Source organism: Equus caballus, chromosome 30 (assembly GCF_041296265.1).
Source record: "Equus caballus isolate H_3958 breed thoroughbred chromosome 30, TB-T2T, whole genome shotgun sequence".
NCBI lineage: Eukaryota > Metazoa > Chordata > Mammalia > Perissodactyla > Equidae > Equus > Equus caballus.
The window spans coordinates 33713787-33730800 of NC_091713.1; the positions used below are offsets into that span (position 1 = coordinate 33713787).

The 17014-nt window shown below is 37.4% G+C and overlaps 1 protein-coding gene across 1 annotated transcript in view; it reads left to right on the forward strand.

Annotated features, from left to right (window-relative positions):
* CRB1 (crumbs cell polarity complex component 1) overlaps positions 1–17014 on the forward strand; it is a 198547-nt gene that overhangs the window by 160934 nt on the left and 20599 nt on the right. Inside the window, exons 10-11 of the mRNA XM_005608035.4 lie at positions 452–580; positions 3918–4044. Of these exons, the coding sequence (XP_005608092.3) occupies positions 452–580; positions 3918–4044 (256 nt within the window). The remainder of the gene's footprint in view (positions 1–451; positions 581–3917; positions 4045–17014) is intronic.

Sequence of the window (17014 nt, forward strand, 5' to 3'; positions counted from 1 at the left end):
GGCAGCTGGAGTTCAGCTCTGAAAGCCAACGGAGAAGTCACAGGAGTTCTTGGGCACCGGAGTGCTGTCCTTTCTTTCCCGGCCTTTACAGAGATGCAATTTTCCTATGGCCTGTGTTGATTTATTGGCAAAGCAGCAGCAAATCTAGTTATCGCAAGTTTCTTTCCAACGCTAAATTTACTGCCACTCTGTGGCATAGATCTTATCTCACCAATGGAAACTGGGTAGAAATGGAAGATGTATAGGCTTGCTTGTTACAGCGCCCTCCAGCAGGAGCTGTTTACTGAGAAAGTGACTCTTGTCTAAGGCAGCACAATTAAGCATCTATAGCTCAGCCAGCCTGAGTATTTAATTAGTTTGGCATTGACTACATATACGAACCTTTCCAAAAAGTTTTCTTGAATGAGATGAACAAGATGAACAGCTGTGGCTGTTTCTTTTCTCTCTCCAGACACAGCAGATTACCCGCAACAGTCTGTGGGAATGAGCAGACAAACCTCACTTGCTACAATGGAGGCAGCTGCACAGAGTTCCCGGGTGGATTCAAATGTGTGTGCCGGCCAGGTTTCACTGGGGAACGGTGAGTCACGTTAGAACTCTATAGAAGAAAATGGTGAGCTGAAGAACAGCGGGATCATTCAAAGTTTCTTTCTCTGCTAATTTTTCATCTCAGTTCCCATAGGAAAATCTAGGCTGAAATAGAGGTCCAGCCAGAGTCAAACAATGAAAAAGAAGAAAAATTATGGTTTAGGTCAAAGTGAAGAACGCTTTATTAGCCAAGACTGCAAATAAGGAAATATGTCTTTGAAAAATGTAAAATGTGAAATTTTTTTCTCATAAGTACTTCTGGATTCATCTTTCTTTCCCACTAACTGTAGCACATGTTGCAAATGTGGTCCCTGTTGAACTAAAATAGAATAAACCTAAAAGATTGCTTCATAGAATTACCTAGACCCCTAAAAGTATACACACCTCATCCATGTGAGTCTGCCGTTCCCAAAGAGACCCTTCAACCCTTCTTCGCCTGGTGCAGGATTGTTGACGTGGAGTTGGTCAACGGCTTCAGATGGTCTGTGATGTGCTGATAACACAGGCAAATTTGGTTATGCATTTGACTGGCTGAAGATGAGGTCAAGGGTAAAAAGGGCTTACACTCCCTAGCTTTTATCAGATTCTCAAAAGGAATCAATGTCACCAAAATGATGAAAAACCAGGGCTCTACGGGATAAATGTATTAGAGAAGCAGATAATAGTCAAGGACCTGTTGAGCACTATGCCAGGCCCCTTACAAATATTATCTCTAATTGTTAGTATTTCCATTTTGCATTTGTGTAAACTGAGGCTGAGAGGTTAGGTGACAAGTGGCAATCCAAATGTATGCTGCAGTAGGCTGAGGTGTCTTCCAAGCCTCTGCGCATCTATTGGATGTGCTGGAATAAATGTATGAATAAGTCTTTGCTTGCAACAATTAAAAGAAAATAATAGAAGTGCTCCTCCATCTCATGGACCATGCAGGGTAAGACATTGATCTCTGATCAAACTGCTATGTTAAACGAATAACGTAAGTTAAAGTCCAACACTTTTGGAAAAGAGATTTTGACTGAATTAATTTTTCCCGAAAGGGTAGTTAATAAAATAATGGGTATATTTGTGCTCCATGACAACTACAGCTGAGATTAATTTGAGTTTTCTCTTTTTCAGCTGGCTCTCTTGGCATCGCACAGATGCAGCTCCTGTGCCATTTTTAGAAAACAGCAGGCAATCTAGGACACACCTGCATTTCACCCTCCAACATTCAGTGACCAGTCTAGTTCAAGCTTTTACAGCCTGCTCTCGGTGGCTGGCACTAAGGGGCACAGCCAGGCCAAGCATATATGTGCACGGAAGGATAGAGCCTTGAGTCATCTCTGCTTTTCGTTGCACCAATTTTTATCATGCAATATATTATTTAACACAGAGACCATTCAGTTGTCCTCCAACTCTATACATCTTCAAAATATTGCAAATATTTCCTTGTCCTAAATTTTGCACAACTCTTTATCTGGATTTAAATTCTGATTACTTCCTGCCTCAGTGTCACAGTTTAATGCTTAATGTCACATTAATGCTTAATGACACATGCATAGAACTCATCTAAAGTCTTGGATTATTTTTCTCTGTTACTCACACATTGTCTCTATTTACAACAAACATTTCCCTTTTCTCCAACATTTATTTGCTAAAAAAGTATATATATCTGGCATTTAAGTTCAAATTATTGATTTGAAATGTGGTAAGAAAAGGAAGCACAAAGTTCTCTTTCCTCTCCCAGGAGTCTTTTCACCTGGATAAACTCCTCTGCTGCAAATGGATGTCTGAAATAGCGAACACGTGTTCCATAGATTCTGTACTTTCAAAGTCCTTACCCATCATTAGTTAATTCACTGCATGGTAATGGAATTATTTATTTTGATTTTCCCTCTATTAATTAACCTCTAATGAAAGCTCCAATAATGTTTATAATGAATGTGTATGTGTTGTACACTATTTAGGCCAAAAGAGAAACAGATAAGAAATTGAGAAAGAATAGCCAGAGGGAGACTAGAAAATACCAGGCAATCTCCCAAGGCCAAGGGGCACGTGACTTCCATAACATCCAAAGAGACTGAAAAGCTGTCCTTTAACAAATTGCCTTCTCTTCTGTCTAGTTAAACCTCCAACTTTGGAGTGTCATCCTGGCAGGTTGTAGATGATGGATGGTGCGAACGCTCTGGCCCACCCAGGACAGAGAGTGCTTGGCAGGCTTCTGAGGGTTGTCAAGTTTGGCTCAGCTCTAATCAGAGAAGTCTTCCAGCCCAGAAGCCTAAGCCAAAAAAGGAAAACAAAATGTTTCAACTATGCTTGGTATCCAACGGGATAAGGAACTGTTTTTCTGGGAAGAAATCCTTTTTTCTTTTATATCTTGTGTTGGCGCTGCCCCATCCACCACCTCATCCCCTTTCATTTTGAGCCTGGTGGTCAATGATCTATGCAAGTTTTAGCTTTGGGGAGGTGGGGAATAAAAAATTCTTTACATTAGACTTCGGCATTGTAAACTGCTCCTTAGAAATTCTCGAAGCTAAGATTTTATGTGAATTTCCCAAAGCAGAAGAGATGCCATAGTTACTGCTCTGTCCTAGGGCCTAGCAGAGGGTTTACACATGGTGAGTGCTAAATAAATATTCAATGGATGACTGAATGAATGATGGGAGAACTAATCAGTGGATATACAGAAAAACAGTTGTTGGTGGAAAATTAGGTGAAAAACAACAGTTTCCTCCTAGAGAAGAGAAAAATTTCAATTTACCTTAGAACTGATATCACTTGTCTTGGAAAAATTGGCCTTTGAAAGTCATTCCATCTGAATATTCACAAATTATGCTTAGCTATGAAACAGATTTATTGGCAAGTGAAATCTTTTAATTATCTACTCTTGCTTTTTGTTAAACAGATGCCTCAGAATCCCAACAGCATGAGGGTGAGTCCGCCCTGTAGACTCCAGGCTGGCAAAATACAGCCTCGCTCTCGTGGGTCCTGGGTGCCCCCAGTAAAATGAACTTCCACAAGGTGGCAAAGCCATTAACGCTCTTGAGGGAGAAGCTGGTTTCTTCATGGCCCTGTTTTCTCCTGGTTTCTAAATATTTGCACCCATTTTCTCATTCTAATTAACTGTGTTTATGTGCATGTGTACGTGTACAAATTATTTCCATTAAAACCAAAATTAGTTAAAGGAATTCTGAGGACCACCTCCGTCATTGTCAAGTACATGTGAAGTGTGTGGGGATTGGTCAATTAGACTATATGTTCGAAGTAGAGAAGGCAAATTTTTTCTTCCCACATTTCACAGTCAATTTGTTCAACGGGGACCTCGGTCTCTGCTGTTTCTGTTTGTTTGCAAGGTGTGAAAAGGACATTGATGAGTGCGCCTCTGATCCGTGCTTCAACGGAGGCCTCTGCCAGGACCTTCTCAACAGATTCCAGTGCCTCTGTGATGTGGCCTTTGCCGGCGAACGCTGTGAGATAGACGTAAGCGGCCTCTCCTTCTATGTGTCTCTCCTGCTCTGGCAGAATCTCTTCCAGCTTCTTTCCTACCTCATTCTGCGCATGAATGATGAGCCAGTTGTTGAGTGGGGTGAGCAGGATGATTATTAATATACACTGGAACAGCCCCACACTTAAAAGCCGTTGACTTTCGAGAGAGGCCTTGACTCATTTTAGTTCTCTAAAAAAGAAAATAAAAACCATCTTCAAAATTAAATTCAAGACTATGTTAAGCATATCACAAGCACTTTATGAGTATATCAAATATTTACCTAGTCTAGCTTTACATGTAAAAATATCCTTCTTAATATAACCAGAAACACCTCATTGTTGAGTGTACTTAGTACAAATACGTTGTCATTCTCAGAGCTTCCGTATTTGAATGACCACTGAGAAAGAAAGCATTTTCTCCTCCACTTCATTTTTGTCTGTACTTTGTAAGTTTCCCTCCTACATCCTGATCCTACGTCGTTTAACATTCTGTCCTTCCAATCTATCGCTCATGCTGTGACAATTTGAAAATTACTGATCAAACTGTTTTTATGACCATCTATGTTTTTATGCATAGCTATTCAAATGAAGTGTTGCCAGGTCTCTGGTAAGTTAAAAAAGATATAAAGAGAAAGCAGGGAATTACACAAAGTCCCTAAACATGTGGAAAGGAAACTTTCTGATATAATTGGTATCATTGCTCAAATTTTGCCTCACCAGTATAATTTATGATTCCTTGAAAACTTCTCTCCTCCAACAAAAAAACGGATAAACCCTTTCTCCATTTCTTTTTCCTGCTACACTTTCTACTCAAATAGAATAACTTTTTGTTAATTGCTTATCAGTTTATGAGCTTGTTGACATTTCTATCAAATAGACTAATTTGAACTGCTCTTTGATTTAAATATTAAATGCATATTTAATAAAAAAGAAGTACTATTGTATCTGCCTACACCAAAAAATATATATTATAAAACTTGAATTTCTTGGAGGCATACTTTTCTAAAATTTGCAAATAAATTTATCTTGAAGTATCTTTCCAAAATATCATAAAAACATAGTACCTGTCATAATCAACATATATTTGACATTATGATTTTTATATATCTAAAATGATGTGTTCATAAGTAAATTAATTAATAAGATATGCAAAAATTTATTTATTCTTGCTTAACTTTAGTAGAGTATATAAAATAGTAATTAGGAAAAACGTTATTTGATAATATTTTTAATTGTTTTCACTGGCATGTTAGCATTTATGCTAAATGTCTTGGCATGGACGTACTCTTCCAAAGGAGGCATTATTTGTGTTCATTTAAAGGGAAAATAGTTTGATCCTGTGAATTAATCTAGAAAGCAACTACAATAACATAGCCTGCCTGATGTCATTTTGTAAATGTGTCCATGTCTTTAGGAGCTGCCCTGGTTTGAACATGTGAGGGTAATTTATCCACTGGGTGATATCCAACACTCATTTAGTTTCAATTGTTTTAAGAAAGTTGTTTGTGGAAATAACCAAGGTAAACCTAAATATGCCATTCAAAACGAAAGAACAAAATAGTATACTATAAGAAAAAGGAAATATATTCAATTTTATTTTTCAATAGTAATAGAAGATTTTATGTGACAAATTCACATCCTGTGGAATACTGGCAGTCATTTCAAACTGGAAGCAACTAATTTTGAAGTCTTTCCTTTATGTGCATCCATTTCCCTTGCATCCTGGCAGCATGTGCCACACTGGGATCTCAGATGATCTGTTCCAAAGTTAGATTCTGTGACAAGAGACTCAAGGAAAACCTTCCCATCGATAGTTGCATTCCAAAATATTTGACTTAAGCCTAAAATAGATGATAGCCCAAAACCATAAGTACAGTTTTTACATTTACTCCCTTTTGGACACATCTGTAATTATATACTTACAGGCTACACCAAAAGTAGTATGTTGCCTTCCAAATATATTTAAGAATCGCTCACAGTCTCTTTCTCTGTACAATTCTGGTGCCTCTGCTGTCACTGTAATTGTCAATTGCTTTTCTGTTTTCCAAATGTCTTGTCATGAGATATCTGACTTCAGACAAAAAATTCTGTCCCTTTTCTCTTTATTCATCTGTATTTTCGATTGCATTGTGTGTGACTATGGCTTTTCCACTTGCACAGAAAAATAAAAACTTTGTTTCTGTTTCTTTACTTCTCATCTTCTGATAACTGTCTTTGTTTGCCTTGACTGTGTCTTGCATGATGAGACGTCCACAAACCAGGCACACACACACACACACACACACACACACACACACACCCCACCCCCTCATAATGAACACAGAGACGCAAGCGATGGTCTTCCTGAATTGTGATCTCTTGCCCCAGTTGTGTCACTGCAGGCAAACACCTGTGTGGTCAAAGTCAGGGCTGCATGTACTTCCCCTCTCTGGCAAGTATTCCTCTAGGCCACATCTGGAATTGACTCCATCCCTGACTGTTCTTACTCTCGGTTCGCATGGTCCCTGCCCAAGCTAGCCATAGTTCAACCTGGCTCCAAGGAGGGGCCATCCCACCTAAATGACATAAATTCACACAAACGCCTCTAGACCAAGCTTCTGAAATATAAGCTGTATTTAGTTGAATAAAAAAATAATTTCATTTTGCTCATTTTTAAGATTTAACATTTGAACCAAACAAGGCTATGTCTCTGTTTTGGGCCATGCCTCCTCCCCCTTTGTGTGTGGGTATGGAGAGTAGCTTTCATCACTTTCCTTTTTGGAGGATAGAGAGGTGGGGAAAATAGGGAGGTTTGAAGAAATCAGTGTTTTGGCAGCATGACGAAACAATTAAACTCAGTAACAATATTGAGAACCTACTCTTTGCCAAGGACTGTGAAAGCCATTTTTAAATACACAATTTTTTAAATATAAGGGCAGCCAAAATCTCTCACCTTCCAAATCCTTCAGTAAGTTGTGTTTAAAGATCCTTTTGCTATTTCTGGGTTTTAAAATGGAAGTTATTTTTTACAGAAGTTATTGAGGTTTAATTTTGCAGAATTAAAATGGAGCCTTTTCTGGAAATGGTGATGCATAAAATTTGAGGTTAATGATTTACGTAGGAAACCAGTGAAGAAAAGAAATCTATGTTTTTCAACCACCAAAATTATTACCAATGTGGACTATTTCACTTGTCTAGGTTATTTTTTTGATTTATTCAACCAATACTTAATGAATACCTACTGTGTGCCGTGCCCTGGACTGGGTACTGAGAATACAGCTACAAATTAGGTACAATGCTTGCCCACAACAAGCTGAAGGTCTCGTAGGGAATGTACCAGGTAAAGAGACAGAGAAAGACAGTTCCTGGGTCAGTGTTAGGATGGAACTAAGCGCCAGCTGTAAAGGGGCACATGAGAGGGGCATTTTGTCCAATCTTAAAGGTGGATGCAGAAGGTCAAAGAAAGTCTCAAAGCCTAAGCTGAGATTCAAAGGTAAACAAGTATTAGGCTGCGGCTGGAGGGATGGAAGAGTAGAGGGTGTCGGAGGCAGAAGGAGCTGCAGAGGTTGTGCGGTACAGCCAGAGCGGGAAGAGGGTTGGGAGCACAGTCAGACTGAGGTTGTAGAAGTAACACAAGTGAGTCCTTGTAAGCCAAGTCCGTGACCTTGGCTTTTCATCCCAGAGCAACGGGGAGGCTTTGAAGGGGTTCAAACAGAAAAGTGACCTGACCACACTCACACTTTAGAAACATCACCTGGGCTTCTATGTGGAGGATGGACTAAAAGAAATGCAAGGCTGGACCCAGAAAGACCCACTGAGGAGGCTGCTGCCGTAATACAGACAAAAGGAAAGGACATTCTGCACCGCCTGAAATGGTCAAAGGGGGATTAGAGAAGAGGCTGGATTAACAAAACTTGAGGCAGGAAAACCTCGTGATTGTTCGGAACAGGTGTAGGTCTGAGGGAAAAAACGTTAAATTTGGTGAATAGTATTTTTAAATTATTTGTTTATTGAATAAGTGAATAAATGTAAGGTTCAGTGGGATAGCCAAGTACAGTTACTAATCACTGTGAATCTTCCGGTCTGAAGTTCAAGAGACGCAGCTGAGCTGTGTGCATAAATTTGGGAGTCATATTATAGACCTGTTGACCTTTTGCATTCCATTCTTCATATCTGTAACCCATTTGTATTTTTTCTTTTATTTTTCCTGATTTATTGAGATATAATTGACCTAGAACGTGTGTGAGTTTAAGGTGTGCAACGTGTTGACTTGATGCACTTACACACTGCAAGCTGATTACCACCATGGCGTTAGCTAATATTTCCATCCCGTCACATAATCACCATTTCTTTTTTGGTGGTGACAACTTTTAAGATCTACTTTGCTGGCAACTTTCAAGTATACACTATTATTCCAGTAATGATTATTACAATAATCCAGTATTGTCAACTGTAGACCCCATGCTGTACATTAGATTCCTGGAACTTACTCATCTTATAACTGAAAGTTTATGCGCTTGGACAACATCCCTCCATTTTCTTCACCCCTCAGTCTCTAGTAACCACCATTCTACTCTCTATTTCTGTTTCGTTGCGTGTTTTTGGATTTTACATATGAACGAGATCATATAGTATTTTTCTTGCTCTGTCTGACTTGTTTCCACTTAGCATAATGCCCTCAAGATCCACCCATGTTGTTGCAAATGGCAGAATTGTTTTTTCTCATAGGTGAATAATATTCTACTGTAATATATATATTACTGTATATATACGTTATATATATATATATATCACATTTTTTATCCATTCATCCATCAAGGGATACTTAGGTTGTTTCCATGTCTTGGCTATTGCGAATAATGCTGCAATAAACATGAGAGTACATATACATCTTTGAGATTCTGTTTTCAATTCCTTTATATATATATCCAGAAATGGAGTTGCTGGATTGTATAGTAGTTCTATTTTTAATTTCTTGAGGAACTTCCACACTTTTCCATTGTGGCTGTACCAGTTTACCTTCCCACCAACAGTGCACAGGGTTCCCTTTTCTCCACATCCTCACCAACGCTTGTTATTTCTTGCCTTTTTGATAATAGCCGTTCTAAGAAGTGTGAAGTAGCATCTCATTGTGGTTTTGATTTACATTTCTCTATTAATTAGTGATGTTGAATATCTTTTTATGTACCTGTTGGCCATTGTATGTATTCTTTGGAAAAATGTCTATTCAGTTCCTCTGCCCATTTTTTAATCAAATTCTTTGGGGTTTTTTGCTGTTGAGTGCTGTGAGTTCTTTATATATTTTGGATATTAGCTCTTTATCAGATATATGATTTGCGAATATTTTCTCCCATTCTATAGGTTGCCTTTTCATGATGTTGATGGTTTCCTTTGCTGTACAGAAGCTTTTTGGTTTGATTTAGTCCCACTTGTTTATTTTTGCCTTTGTTGTCTTTGCTTTTGATGTCAAATCCAAAATATCATCACCAAGACCAATGTCAAGGAGATATGCCTTATGTTTTCTTTTAGGAGTTTTAGAGTTTCAGGTCTTACATTAAAATCTTTAATCCATTTTGAGTTGATTTTTGTGTATGGTGTAAGATAGGAGTCCAGTTTTATTCCTTTGCACAGGGCTGTCCAGTTTTCCAAACACCATTTATTGAAAAGACTATCCTTATTTTTGGCACCTTTGTCATAAATTAATAGGCTTATGTGGGCGAATTTATTTCTGGACTCTCGATTCTGTTCCATTGGTCTAAGCATCAGTTTTCATGCCAAAATCATGCTGTTTTGATGACTATAACTTTGCAATAGAGTTTGAAATCAGGAAGTATGCTGCCTCCAGCTTTGCTCTTCCCTCTCAAGGTTGCTTTGGCTATTTGGAGTGTTTCGTGATTCTATATAAATTTTAGGACTGTTTGGTCTCATTTTTCTGTTTCTTTGTGTAGTAATTTTGGGTTATGCTCTGGGCCTTGTAAACTGTATATCGTAGAGACCATGGGTTCTTTTCCATTCCTCCAAAAGACATTGATTATTTTGTTTTAGTGGGTAGCTAATTAGCTAAACCAAACCCTCAACTCTGTAGCAGTGCCTGCCGTGATGGGCCACAGTTGAAATCTCTGGTCAGTTCTTTTTCCTCTAGCTGCACTGCTGCAGACTTTGAGACTCTGCCTCTGTGGCTCTCCTTTCCAGAATTTCCACTTTACTTTCCAGCTGCTGTGGTGGACCCTACCTCTTTTCTCTGGCTCTTCAAGCTAGGAAGATTGCAAATTTCTCTCTAAGTTTTAATCATTCAAAACAGTGTCTATTGGGCCCTGTGCCCAGGAAAAAAAGCTTTAAAAAATGAAAATCGCCCTGTGCCTTCCACTCTTCTAAGTTTCAATTCCCCTACAGTTTTTGCCTACTTTTGGTCACTCACCAGGGGCCTCACATTGTTGTTTTTGCTATGTTACCTAAAGTTTATTGCTGTTATCTGCTGAAGGGTTGGCCTAATAGAAACTGCAGTGTTATTACCAGAAATAGCAACTATAATTTCAATCAGGTCATCTTAGATTGCATTAACATAAGTACTTGGTCCTAGAATGAGGGATGTTGTTTCCCTTCTGACTTCTGCACTGACCAGGTCACTTAGGAAGAACAGATTTTACTTCCGGGCACCCCATTCAAAGGAAAACATTGATGACTCCCCGGGTCTAGACAAAGGCATTTTACAAACAGTTTAAGGATAAGGCAATGTTTGCTCTAGAAAGAGAAGACTGGAGGGAAGCGTGAAAGTGCCTTCAGATGTTTGAATGGCTGTTATGAAAATGAAAAAGTAGATTTGCTCTATGTTAATACAGAGAGCAGAAATAAACCAAAGGAGTAGAATTTACAGGAAAAAGATTTCAAGTCAGCCTAAGAGAAAGCAATTTAACATTAGAACTATTTAATAATGTAATGCATCAACTTGCACTAAAGTGATCTCCCATCCCCAGAAGCCTTCAAATAGAATCTAAGTGATTACATGTCATAAATATTCCAGAAAATATTTGTCTCTGATTGAGAGAGACTCATGTTCCTGACCATTTTTAAGCATCTATGATTAGCTGATTAAGCACAACTAATGCACTTTGTATATGTAAAATTTCTCAAGATAATTGTCTATATTACTCAAGATAGCAGAATTAGAGGCTAGGTTTAGGAATGACATTTGCATTTTTTAGTTGAGGAAAGTGTGGTACAGAGGGTTAAATAAGGGACCAAGTTTACTTTGGAGAAAGCAAGGATTGGAGAGGATACTTCTGGGTGCTTTCGATCATTAACACATTGGAGCATGTTACAGTGAAGAAATTTTTGAGAATGAGAAACTCCCCTAAGAATGTGTTTTTAGATACAATAATTCATTATGCTGCTTCCTTTGAAACTGAAAACCTAACACCATCAACCCTGCCCCATTTACCATCTGAAAGGCATCTTTATCATCCAGAGCAAGGATGGGCTGGGTCTAGATGCTTGCCACATGCATGCACAAGCTTTTCTGAGCAAACCTTGAGGTCTGCATTGCTCCACACTAAATCTTTCCAGGCAAGATCTGCAATAGAATCAAGGCAATAGCCAGAAAAAAATAGAGCATTTGGGAAAGTTGATTTAAGTAGTGCTTTTTTTTTCATCTTATGGTAAAAAATGATGGTAGAAAAATATTCCATTATAAATTGTCGGGTGTCCTCTATAGGAAGATTAAGTTCATTCTTTTTCAGCCATTACACTGAGGCACAGGACACTGAAATGTTAGACTGAACCATAATGAAGTTGCATATGTTTGACATTTTGGATCTACAAAAATGGCAACTTTATATGATTTAACCTATTGCACAAGAAGTACCTGATATATGCCAAGATACTTCTCCTAATTTTGGATTATTAATGCAGAACAGAGAGTGAAAGAGTTAAAAAGGATGTCATAAATCATATAATACAACTTATTTATATAAAAGATGAAGAATCTAAAGTTCCTAGAGGGTATGCCTTACTTAATATCTGTTCAAGTCCTTCCCCAGTTTTTAATTGGGTTATTAGTCTTTTACTATTGAGTTGTAGGAGTTCCTTATATATTCTGGATATTAAGACCTTATTAGATATACGGTTTGCAAATTTTTCTCCCATTCCATAGGATGCCTTTCTTGCTGTGCAGAAGTTTTTAAGTTTGACATAGTTCTATTCGTCTATTTTTGCTTCTGTTGCTTGTGCTTTTGATGTCATAGCCATGAAATCATTGCCAAGACCAATGTCATAAAGCTTCTTCCTTTTGTTTTCTTCTAGTAGTTTTATAGTTTCAAGTCTTCTGTTCAGGTTCTTTAGTCCATTTTGAGTTGATATTTGGGTATGGTGTAAGATAGGGTCCAATTTCATTCTTTTGCTTGTAGGTATCCAGCTTTCCCAACACCATTTGTTGAAGAAACCATCCTTCTCCATTGTGCATTCTTGGCACCCTTCTTGAAGATCAGTTGAGTGTATATTCCTGGGTTTATTTCTGGGCTCTCCACTCCATTTCATTAGTATATAAGTCTGTCTTTCTTCCAGTACCATACTGTTTTGATTATTGTGGCTCTGTCATATATTTTGAAATGAGAAAGTTTAAGGCATTCATCTTTGTTCTTTCTCAGGATTCTTTTGGCTACTTGGGGTCCTTTGAGATTCTGCATGAATTTTAGCATTGTTTTTTTATTTCTGAAAAAAATGCCCTTGGGATTTTGATAGGAATTATACTGAATCTGTAGATATCTATCTGTAGACAGTTTTTAGTGTACAATAATTTCACTTCCTTGGTTAAGTTTATTCCTAAATATTTTATTCTTTTTGATGCTTTCATAAATGGGATTATTTTCAGAATTTCCTTTTCCTATTGTTCATTGTTAGTGTGTAGAAATTCAGTTGATTTTTGTTTGTTGATTTTGTATCCTCCAACTTTGCTGAATTTGTTTATTAGTTGTGCAAGTTTTTCGTGGAGTCTGCAGGGTTTTCCACATATAAGATGTCATCTACGAACAGACAAATTTTACTTCTTTCCACTTTGGATGGATTTTTATATCTTTTTCTTGCATAATTGCTCTAGCTAGGACTTCCATTGTTATGTTGAATAGAAGTGGTAAGAGTAGGCATCTTTGCCTTTTTCCGGATTTTACAGGGAAAGCTTTCAGTTTTTCACCATTGAGTATGATGTTACCTGTGGGCTTTTCATATATGGCCTTTGTTATGTTGAGGTAATTTCCTTCTATTCCTAGTTTCTTGAGTGTTTTTTTTTTATCATGAAATGGTATTGAACATTGTCAAATGCTTTTTTTGCACCAACTGGGGTGATCACGTGATTTTTATCCTTCATTCTGTTTATGTGGTGTATTACATTGATTAATTTTCATATGTTGAGCCATCCTTGCATATCAGGGATAAATCCCATTTGATCATGGTATATAATCCTTTTAATATGTTGTTGAATTTGGTTTTCTAGTATTTTGTTGAGATTTTTGCATCTATGTTCAGGAAGGATATTGGCCTGTAGTTTTCTTGCTGTGTCTTTGTCTGGCTTTGGTACCAGGGTAACATTGACCTTATAAAATGAGTTTGGATATGTTCCCTCCTCCTCAATTATTTTGAAAATTTTGAGAAGGATTAAAGTTAATTCCTCTTTAAATGTTTAGTAGAATTTACCAATGACACCATCTAGTCGTGGGCTTTTCTTTGCTAGGAGGTTAAAAGTTATCACATTTTCTACTACCAAAATAATTGCTGTGAAAAGGTAGAAAAGGAATCAGTGACACTATTGAATTTGAGAATAAATGATATGCACATCTATACTAGCACTGCTTTCAATTTAATAGAGGCTCTCGTATTTATAAGTCCCGTTCTTTTCCCCTCATAATAACTCTGAGAGGCATTATTATCTTTATTTTAAAGATGAATAAATAGAGACTTAACAGGGTTCCCTGAATTGTTCAAGGCCAAATGTCCAGGAAGCATCAGAGCTAGAATTCATCCAAGTCTTCAATTTCCAAATCTAATGCTAAAGAAAGATTTGAGATCTATTAGTTAGGACCTAGGGAAAGGATCTTGGGGTAATTAGCAGCAGTTGTCTTGTTAATGTGGTCCAAACTGGCCAAAATAAAATGTTAGTTGTCATCAAGAATGGTTTGGAAAACCAAACAGGAACTCCTCTCCAATTCGACCCTAAATCTTTGGTGCCTAAGGCTGGCTGCCACACCTCTAGAAGCAGGTGACCAAGCAGAGACGATATAGAGGAGAGTAACTAGGACCACAGAAGACAGGGGATTTGAGGAGTCAGCAGACGTGTCTAATAAAAAGTTACTCTTTATCCTGGTTAAATAAAGAGTCTAAATATGCATGTAAAGTAATGGATGGCCTGGTTGACGGAACCTGTTCGGAAAGTCTCAGAATTCCAGCACGGGAAGCATTCTCTGAGCCATAGTAAGTCTAGCAAATGATAGCAAATTCTCCTTGATGCTAATAAACTTAAAGAACTCATTAAACTAAGAGAGTAAAGCAAAAAAATAAACTCATTGGGAACTTGGAGTCATTTGTGAATGACAGAGTCATAAATGGTTTCTGAGAGGGTTAGAGTTGTGCTTAATCATAAAGGCTGATGGCAAGGATGATGTCAGCTGGCCCACATCCTCGGGCTTCTATTAACAGAGCACTGGCCACTGGCGCAGGAGTCTTCCTCTGTAAGGCAATCTCTTTGTGCTCTCAATTTGGCCTTCAGGAAAGTGTCACCCAGAATGACATTCTCTTCAAATTACAATTTTCAAAAGCACTGTCACTTATCACTGAGTTTCCACTAATTAGCACTGAGGAAGGAGTAAATCATAGCACTAACATCAGATACGGTTCTTACATGTTATTTTGATGTATTCCAATCACTGAAATCAGGTCTGATTCAGTTCACTAATCTGTTTTCCTTTCATCTTTTCACACATTATTAAGATTTCTGCTTCACCAAGTATAATTAATGCTCTTCATTTCTTAATGCGAGGTCATCACCAACAGCTTCACAGAAATCATGTAGCACAGACTTTCACCCTCAGAACACATTTCCTCGTGTGTCCAAAATAGAACAGAAACAGTTGATAGAGAGTGGAGATCCTGGATTGTAGGCGTGACTGAACTGGTTGATGTTAAGCCACAGACAACTTGGAAAATAACCAGGTTGAAGTTGCCACTGAGATGACTAGCTAGCCAAATCAAATAGCTTTTCAGTTAGCTGTCAAATTAATCTCGTCATCTTTTAACACCTCCCTGAAATGATCATTGCATTGCTACAATATTGGACTTTGTGAAAACTGGTTTTTAAAATAATGTATTTATCCATTCATCCACCATTTATCGAAGGTCTGTTATAGGCAAGGCTCTGAGCCAAGCATGGTGAGCAACTAAAGTATCCACAAAGGACATGCTCCTGCTCTCAAAGAGCTGACGTAAGAGAACTAGGTGGCTTCCGTGTACAGCTCCACCCACATAGTTCTCCAATTTTGTAAATCATGATGATATCTAAAATATGCCCATAATGACGTATGCTGGTTAGGACCAGGATGACCATATTATTTATTGTTTGACAAGTACTTTGAGAGAGAAAGGGAAAACTATTAATAATTATGCCGGGACAACAGCCTAAGCTGATGTTATTCTGGGCAAACTGAGGTAAAGCCTAGCGATTACCCTCTGGAGAACACATTGTGTCTCACCTGATACATCTCCATTCTCTTCCCAATGTAGTTGAAGTCTATCGCAGATCATTTCAGAAATGAGGTCTACATGTTACAAACCAATGAACCGACCGAATGACTCAAAGCAAACAATGACGTTGGTTGCACATTGCTGGTTATCATTTTCTTGAATTATTTCCCTTGTTTTTTACTCAAGAAGAACTTTTAGCATCAGTTCCATCTATTAGAAATAGAATTGTGATCAACCAAACTGAAAACTGCTAGTATACAATAGAATATCATGCTGTTCTCCAATTTAACATGACATGAATTTAATTTCTTCTAATTTTTAATTTTCAAGAATGGAGTGTATAGGTTCCTTCGTAATATAGAATTTCTTCTTGAATGACTATAAATTGCCTGTAAGAAATGAGGCCACATCTCACTGAATCCATTACTGATCTTTTTTGTGAGAGCAAATAGAATGACGTGTGGAAAACTGGGTACACACTAGGGAATTTAATATTTGGACAAATTTAAATATCAAAACCACTGACTGGAAATTGGTAATTGTTTTAATATTATTTCTACTTAAAATTTTCCTGACTCATAATATATATTTATGGGTTATATGTGTATTCTTTTCATAAGCTTTATAAAAATAAAAAGAATTCTTTCTTTCTAAAAGGGCATAAACCACGGCTATTATCTTTTTCTCACAAATGTAATTACCGAATCACAGATTGTTTCATGCAAACTATAGAAATTTATTGGAGACTAATTAATTGTCTGCACAAAGGAAACAGCATAGTAAATATAACTCAGCCCAGAACAGTTGGGCTATTTGCAGTGAAATATATTTCATTGTTTAGAAAGCATATTCATGATTGTTTCATTGTCTACTTGAATTCACTTTCATTTAGTTCCACATATGGCCCTGAATACCTATTACTTCCACCCATTTCCCCTAATATTTCATAGATAATCCTATGCTGATAGCAAGACTATGTTACAAAGGAAAACTGAAGTTCCAGTATGTCTATTATTCAAAGTGACAAAGTATATATTAATGCCTGATAAATGTCTGAAATCACTCTAGTTGATGCCTAAAACTCAGGAAAAAATTACATTTAAAACTAATATGTTCCTTGGAATTTTTCAATAGCCAGCATCGTGTCATATATATAGTAGGTAATAAATATTAAATAATTTACTAATATAATGAATGAAGTGTTTTTAAGTTAAGTTCAACGTGGCAGTTTCTAACTTTGAGAATCATGTGTGTTTGCACT